The sequence below is a fragment of the Nicotiana tomentosiformis genome, chromosome 10 (assembly GCF_000390325.3).
Source record: "Nicotiana tomentosiformis chromosome 10, ASM39032v3, whole genome shotgun sequence".
NCBI classification, from domain to species: Eukaryota; Viridiplantae; Streptophyta; class Magnoliopsida; order Solanales; family Solanaceae; genus Nicotiana; species Nicotiana tomentosiformis.
In genome coordinates, this window is record NC_090821.1 from 11,478,578 (window position 1) to 11,486,337 (window position 7,760).

A 7,760-nucleotide genomic window follows, 5' to 3' on the forward strand; every position below is an offset into this window, starting at 1 on the left:
CTCGGTAAAACCTCTCAACCTTCCAAAACTTCAATTTTCCATCTTTTGCTGAAATACTTCAAATTATCCTACGGATCTCCAAATCCGAACGCACGCCTAAGTCAAAAATCATCATACGAAGCTATTGAAACTATAAAAATTCCATTCCGGATTCGTTTACACAAAAATAAAATTTCGATCAACTTTTTCATTTAAGCTTCAAAAATAAGAATTGTTCTTTCAATTAAATCCCGAATCATCTGAAAACCAATATCGACCACACATGTAAGTCATAATACACATTACAAAGCTTCTCGAGACCTTAAGACACCGAACGGGATATTAATTCTCAAAATGACCAGTCGGGTTCTTACACCGCAGCAGCCACTTCTCAGGGCGAGGGAGGTACTCACACTCCCACCGCTCGTACTCCAGATCAGGTGGTGCAAGGACTTCAGAAACCAGGGGTACTACCAGCCAATCGGTTGCAGTTGCTCACACCCAGGTGGGTCCCATTATGAGTGATGAGGAGCAGATGAAGCTAGAGAGATTTGGGAGGCTCAGGCCTCCATCATTCAGTGGGGTAGAGTCAGAGGATGCTCAGGACTTCTTAGATAGGTACCAATTGATTCTTCGCACGACGGGTATTCTGGAGACTAGTGAAGTCTCCTTTACTACTTTTTAGCTATCGGGGGTTGCCTTCATATGGTGGGTAGCCTATGAGAGGAGCTGGCAAGTCGGCGCAGCACCACTTTTATGGCATGAGTTATCCGTTCTCTTCTTGGAGAAGTTTGCGCCACCGACCCACAAAGAGGAGTTGCGTAGGCAGTTTGAGCAGTTACGCCAGAAGAGCGTGTCTGTGACCCAGTATGAGATGAGATTTTTAGAATTGGCTCGTCATGCAATCTGGTTGGTTCCCACGGAGAGGGAGAGGATTAGGAGGTTCATTGATGGCTTCAGTTATCAGTTGCATTTTTCTATAACTCAGGAGAATGCACCAGGTGCTAGGTTAGACGAGGTGGTTGATATTGCTCAGCGGCTAGAGTTGGTTCGTAGTCAGGAGCTTAAGGAGAGGGAGGCCAAGAGGCCTCGTAGTTTGGGTGGTTTTAGCAATGTTTCTTCTGGGGGTCAGTCCCACTACAGCAGGGGTCGTTCTTATAGGCCCGCTCAGACGGCTCATCCAGTTCATCGTGGTGCATCAGTTAGCCACGGTTCTTACAGTGCTCGTTCGGGTTAGTCATCTTTCAGTACATTACCAGCACAGAGTTCTTACCATGCCTCGTCTGCTCAGGTTTCTACAAGCAGTTCCTCGGGTTATCAGGAGCACTCCGTCAAAGGAGGGGTTATTTCGAGTGTGGGGACTTGAGTCATCTCAAGACGAATTGCCCTAGATTATTGAGTGGGGTTCCACAACAGAGTTCTTGGCCGATGATACCACTACCAGCAGTTACACCACCCGCTCAGCTAGCTCAGGGTGGGGCTCAAGCAGCTAGAGGTCGCCCTAGAGGGGGAGGCCGATCACGTGGTGGTCAGACTCGATTTTATATTATTCCTGCCATGCAGAGCCCGTTGCTTTAGATGCAGTGATTACATGTATTGTTTCAGTATGACCCTGGTTCTACTTATTCCTATGTATCATCCTATTTTACTCGTTATTTGGATATGCCCTGTGAGTCCTTAATCTTACATGTTCATGTATCTACGCCAATGGGCGATACTATTGTTGTGGACCATGTGTATCGGTCATGTATGGTGACTATTGGGGGAGTGGAGACTAGAATCGATCTCTTATTGCTTAGTATAGTTGATTTCTATGTAATTTTTGGGGATGGACGCAGTGATTACATGTATTGTTTCAGTATGCCACAGGGATGCTTCCACGTTATTTGACCCTGGTTCTACTTATTCCTATGTATCATCCTATTTTACTCGTTATTTGGATATGCCCTGTGACTCCTTAATCTTACATGTTCATGTATCTACGCCAATGGGCGATACTATTGTTGTGGACCATGTGTATCGGTCATGTATGGTGACTATTGGGGAGTGGAGACTAGAATCGATCTCTTATTGCTTAGTATAGTTGATTTCTATGCAATTTTTGGTATGGATTAGCTGTCTCCATATCATGATATTATCTATTGTCACGCTAAGACTGTGCCGGGGTTGCCAAGGATTGAGTGGAGAGGTTATCTAGATTATGTTCCCAGCAGGGTGATTTCTTACCTGAAGGCCCAACAGATGGTTGGGAAGGGTGTTTGTCATATTTGGCTTTTGTGAGAGGCGTTAGTGCTGATACTCCTACTATTGATTTTGTCCCGGTAGTGCGAGAATTTCCATATGTGTTTCCTACTGACCTGCAGGGCATGCCACCCGACAGGGATATTAATTTTGGTATTGACTTGGTGCCGAGCACTCAGCCCATTTCTATCCCTCCGTATCGTATGGCACCAGCATAGTTGAAGGAATTGAAAGAGCAGCTTCATGAGCTTCTTGATAAGGGGTTTATTACGCCTAGTAAGTAGCTTTGGGGTGCATCGGTTCTGTTTGTGAAGAATAAGGATGCTATTATGAGAATGTTCATCGACTATAGGCAGTTGAACAAAGTTACAATCAAGAACAAGCATCTCTTGTCATGCATTGATGATTTACTTAACTAGCATCAGGGAGCGAGGATATTCTCTAAGATTGATTTGAGGTCTGGGTATCACCATTTGAAGATTAGGGACTCGGATATTCTAGAGACGATATTCAGGACCCGCTATGGTCACTATGAGTTCCTCGTAATGTCTTTTGGGCAGACCAACGCCCCAGCAGAATATGATGAACAATGTATTTCATCCATATCATGATTTATTTGTCATAGTATTCATTGATGATATCCTAGTGTACTCACGTTGCCAGGAGGAGCATGCACAACATTTTGCGATTGTACTACAGAGGTTGAGGGAAGAGAAGCTTTATGCCAAGTTCTCCAAGTGTGAGTTGATGGTAGGCTATAATTGCGTGCTTGCTATAATTGCGTGCTTTAGTTGCTTATCGCACTCTAATGTACTGCACTTTAATTGAGTTTGAGTGTTAATCGCTAGTGTTATGCACTAATTTTGTGTTTCATGCCTTATAGGAGTGATCCCGAGCTATGTATATTTTATGGGATTAATTCACGCTATTTTGGAGCTTTGAAGTCAGAGTAAAAGCTCAAGGATTGAGTGGGGATCGAGTTCGGGGATCAACGGACATTAAGCATTCAAAGAGAGAGACGAAGAATCGAGACGAGCGTCACCCAGGTGCGTGAGCACACACTGGGCGCGCATGTCATGTAGTGGACCATGCAAAGTGCGTGGCCTAATGCGCCAGCAACTCCCCAGGTGCGCTGCCGCGCACGTCCTGTCCGGGAAGAGTCCTATTTCGTGAAGGATAAAGTGTATTTATTTGGGCCCGACCCTACTTGGTATATATATGGAAAACAGTATTTTGAGGACTTTTGACATAATTTAGAACTACTGAGGCTACGGAGAAGTGGGAGAAGCAAGAGCACAAGGATTTCTTGACTCAATCCTCACTCAAGACAAGGGTTTGGACCGTTTAGGTTTTCCTTTAACTTAAACTTATTTGTGATGAATTACTCCATCTCTATGGAGTAGTTTTGTTTAGGGATTAATGGATTTGGTGTTTTGAGAATTGTTTGTAGATATTAACTCTAGTTTTTATGTATTGAATCGTTTTGGGTGTTTTAATTATTGCATATATATTCACATGTTTATGTAATCAAAAAAGGCGTAACTTGTGATGTTTTTGCATTATCTTGTTAGTTGAATTCATTAATTCTTCTTAATAATTGAAAGAGGCTAGTTGAATTATTGTTTAGACCTAGTTAGGAGAATAATCGAAAGAGGTTCTCTTACAAACAAATCCACTGTGAATTCTTGCATATCTTTACCGAGCTTAACTTAGTTCATATTGTGAGGTTGAGACTTAATCGAGAGAGGAGTTTCTACTGAACATTCGAACTAATAATAGAGTGAATTTAAGATACTCACTCAAACTTTAGATGTGAATCAACTAGATTTAAATCCCAGACAAGTATATTACACCTATCCAATCAACCCCTATTTTCACCCATTGATATCGTCTTTTCTTACTCTTATTGCAATTGTCATTAGCCAATAGTTTAGACTCTTAGTAAATTTTAGTTTTAAATCACATAAATCTCAATTGTTTATCATCTTGGATAGCAACCAAGCTATAAACTACGAAAATACTGTTTAACTCCAATCCCTGTGGATACAATATTTTATTATACTATATTCGACTAGCGAGCATATTTAAGTGTGTGTTTTGCGCTCGTCAATTTTGGCGTTGTTGTTAGGGATTGGCAATCAATAGTGTTGGAAATAGTTTGTAGAATTAATTCTTGAATTTTTTCTTGTTATTTTATTTTTTTTTCTCTTTTTATGTTTAGTGTGACTTAACTGTGCTCAGGCTACAGGTTAGATTGGTGAATGACTCGATCCTCTGGGAAGGAACTGCTACCTTACGAACCAGAAATCGAGAAACAACTACGACAGTTGAGCAAGGAAAAAAATCTCCCCGAGAGTACAGAGAAGGTTGGGCAATCCTCAACCAAAGAAATTATGGCGGGAGATGATGATAATGTTGATTTGGCGACAAGAGAGGCAGCCCAGCAAAGAAAAAACGATATACGAGATGCCGAGGAGACAGCTCTTCGAAATGTACAACTTGTCTTTAAGGAGGATAGGGCTAGGAGAATTGTTCAGAATCAACCTTTGAGTGCAGACCAATTCAGAAATATAGATTCCGGTGCTGGGAGACCACTTGGTGATTATGCTAGACCGGTCTACAATCAAGGCTTATCAACTATAAGACCACCTCCAGTTGCAGCTAATAATTTTGAGCTGAAGCAAGGAATGCTCCAAACTCATCAAAACATCTGCATTTTCAGAGGAAAGATGAACAAAGATCCAAACAAGCATCTGATGGACTTCGAGAAAATTATGAACATTTTTCAATACAATGGTGTGTCATAAGATGCAGTTTACTTAAGGGCATTCCCCTTCACTCTCAAAGATGATGCAAAGCACCGGCTTCGCAGTTTGCCTAATGGATCGATTAGAACATGGGATGATATGACCATAAAATTTCTTCATAAATATTTCTCATCAGCTAAAACGGGCAAGTTTAGAAGAGAAATCCATAACTGTTTCCATAACGAGACTGAAACGGTGTTTGAAGATTGAGAGAGGTTTAAGGAGATAGTGCAAAAGTGTCAACACAGCGGAATTGAACTCTGGATGCAACTCCAGGACTTTTGGGATGGATTGACACCCGCCGCTCGCATTGACACCCGCCGCTCGCAGAACATTGAGCAATGAAGCTGGAGGCCCATTGATGAAAAAGGCTCCAGAGGAGATAGTCACAATTCTAAATGAGTTATCTAAAGATGCAAATCAGTGACCCTCTGATATAGTTGAAAGAAGAAGATCAATTGGTGTTCAACAAGTTGATGCTAACACATCTGTGTAGGTACAGCTTGATGCCATGGCAAAAGAGATAAGGAAGCTGACCTTAGCATCAATACAGAGTGAGAACCACGCATTTTATGATATATGTGGAAGAGGACACCCTACTCATGAGTGTCAATCCTCAATTGAGGAAGTTAATATTATTGGGAATTATAACTTCAATGCAATAGGTCAAAAACACCCCGGCTTTTCATGGAGTTCACCTGGGGGTACAGCAAATGCATGGCAACAAAACAATCCTAGATTTCAAGGAGCTCTTGGTTTTGTGAATCAGCTGAGGCCGCAGTTCCAGCCTCAACATTCAGCTCAGCCTGGGCTAGAAGATCTAATGAAGTCTTTCATTGTCAAGACAGATGAGAGATTAGATGCTCATGGGTCAGCTATCAAAGAACTTGGCACTGGTTTGCGAAATTTGGATAAGCAAGTGGGACAAATTGCAAATGTATTATCGGAGAGAATCCCAGGTACTCTATCAGCTGATACTAAAAGGAACCCCAAAGAAACAGTGAATGTTGTGACCTTAAGAAGCGGGCAAGTGTTGAAAGATCCTACTCCAGTCCAAAAAGATGTGGTACCTGAGAAAGAAGTTGAGGAGAAGCTGAAAAATGAAGTTGATAAGAAGAAGAAGAAAGGCAAGAAGGGAGCTGAGAAAAATAAGAAGGAGGAAACTTCAACGAGGGAGGAATCTAATGAGAGCGAGCACATTCCTGCTCTACGTTTTCCCCAAAAGTTGTATAGAAAAAAGCTGGACAAGCAATTTGAGAGATTCTTAGAGATGCTGAGACAGATTAATATAAACTTTCCATTCACAGAAGTTCTCTCATAAATGCCAGCTTATGCCAAATTCTTGAAGGAGATCCTTATAAATAAAAGGAAGATCGAGGAGACATCGGTAGTCAAGCTCACAGATCATTGCAGTGCAATCTTGCAAAACAAACTCCCATAAAAGTGTGGAGATCCAGGGAGTTTCACTATACCTGGCTCGTTAGGCACTCTTAATTTTGATAAGTCTTTGTGTGATTTTAGTGCCTCAATTAATTTAATGCCTTTGTCTATTTACATGAAATTGGAGAATGAGCTTGGAGAGATAAGTTCTGCGCTAATATCTTTGCAGCTAGCAGACCAAACAACTATCATACCCGAGGGGATAGTGGAAAATATATTAGTTCTGGTAGATGAGTTCGTCTTTCCTATAGATTTCATTGTGGTGAAGATGGAGGAAAACAAAGAGGTCCCCCTTATCTTAGGAAGACCATTATTAGCGACGGGCAGAGAAATATTAGACATACATGAAAGAAAGCTCATGCTTAGAGTGGGTGAGGAGACGGTGACTTTCGAAATGAATGTGGAGATACGGGTGAGAAAGGAGAAGTCAACTGCAAGTGTAGAGTAGAAAGTGAAAAGTTTTAAAGAGAAGGATGCGATGAGTGAAAAATACAAGTGTGGGGTGTACCCCAAGAAGGCTGAGAAGAAGTTGTCCGCGTGGATAGGTGCACTAGTTCGGGCGAGAAGGATGGAGCCCGACTTTAACTCAGACCCCGACTAAAGATTCAGGGATATGCTTTTTAATTGTATGTCATGAGGACATGCCACAACCTAAAGTGTGGGGTGGGGGATATTTGTATATATGTATGTATATTAGTCTTAGTTTTCATTTGTTAGTTGTAGTAGTTTAATAGAAGAAAAAATGGAAAAAACCATAAAAACCATAAAGCATTTAAAATTTTTGATCTTTCCCGACGATGGATATCATTCAGCAGGTTTCTTGAGGGATAAAGTCGAAAGAAAAAGACAAAAAGATTTTATTTTGTTTGGTAGTGTATTAATTCTCCCTTGGTTTTTCTTTGTGTCGCGGTTCTTTTCCAAGGGTTTTGTTTGAATCGGGTGTAGTTAGTTTTTATTTTTGTTAGAAATAGGAAACCTTGTGCTATGGTTTGAATTGGAAGCAATATCTCATGACGCTATCATGGCTTGACAATAGTGAGTGCTTTAGTTGTGACACTTAGGCTCAGTTTTTTACTCTTGTAGAAATACCTTATATTGTATGTTCTTAACGTTGCTTAACTGCTTTGACTAGAGTGTATTGATAATCCAATCTTGATTGAGTTATGTGCCAGGTGTGTGTAAGGTTTTTATGTTATTCGGTGCATTGCATTTGATGTCTAGAACTTGCCCCGTGTGTTTGCAAAGCGAAATAGTAGTTTTATTCAGTCTCAGAAGTGATATAGGCATTTCTTT

General features: G+C 41.2%; 2 protein-coding genes across 2 annotated transcripts; both read left to right on the forward strand.

Annotated features, from left to right (window-relative positions):
• The first annotated feature begins 333 nt into the window (after positions 1-333).
• On the forward strand, positions 334-1,216 carry LOC138899756 (uncharacterized). The gene is made up of 2 exons (XM_070186445.1): positions 334-384; positions 665-1,216. Exons 1-2 carry the CDS (start codon positions 334-336, stop codon positions 1,214-1,216), a joined length of 603 nt encoding a protein of 200 aa, XP_070042546.1.
• A 5,348-nt stretch (positions 1,217-6,564) lies between these two features.
• Positions 6,565-6,915, forward strand: LOC138899757 (uncharacterized). Its single transcript, XM_070186446.1, has one exon. The coding sequence runs from the start codon at positions 6,565-6,567 to the stop codon at positions 6,913-6,915; it is 351 nt and encodes a 116-aa protein (XP_070042547.1).
• The last annotated feature ends 845 nt before the right edge of the window (positions 6,916-7,760 follow it).

Excerpts from the sequence above, each read along its gene's own strand:
- LOC138899756 (XM_070186445.1), top strand. The coding sequence starts at position 334 with ATGACCAGTCGGGTTCTTACACCGCAGCAGCCACTTCTCAGGGCGAGG. Across the intron at positions 385-664 it reads CACTTCTCAGGGCGAGGGAG|CTATCGGGGGTTGCCTTCAT; the intron begins GTACTCACACTC and ends ACTACTTTTTAG.
- LOC138899757 (XM_070186446.1), top strand. The coding sequence starts at position 6,565 with ATGCCTTTGTCTATTTACATGAAATTGGAGAATGAGCTTGGAGAGATA.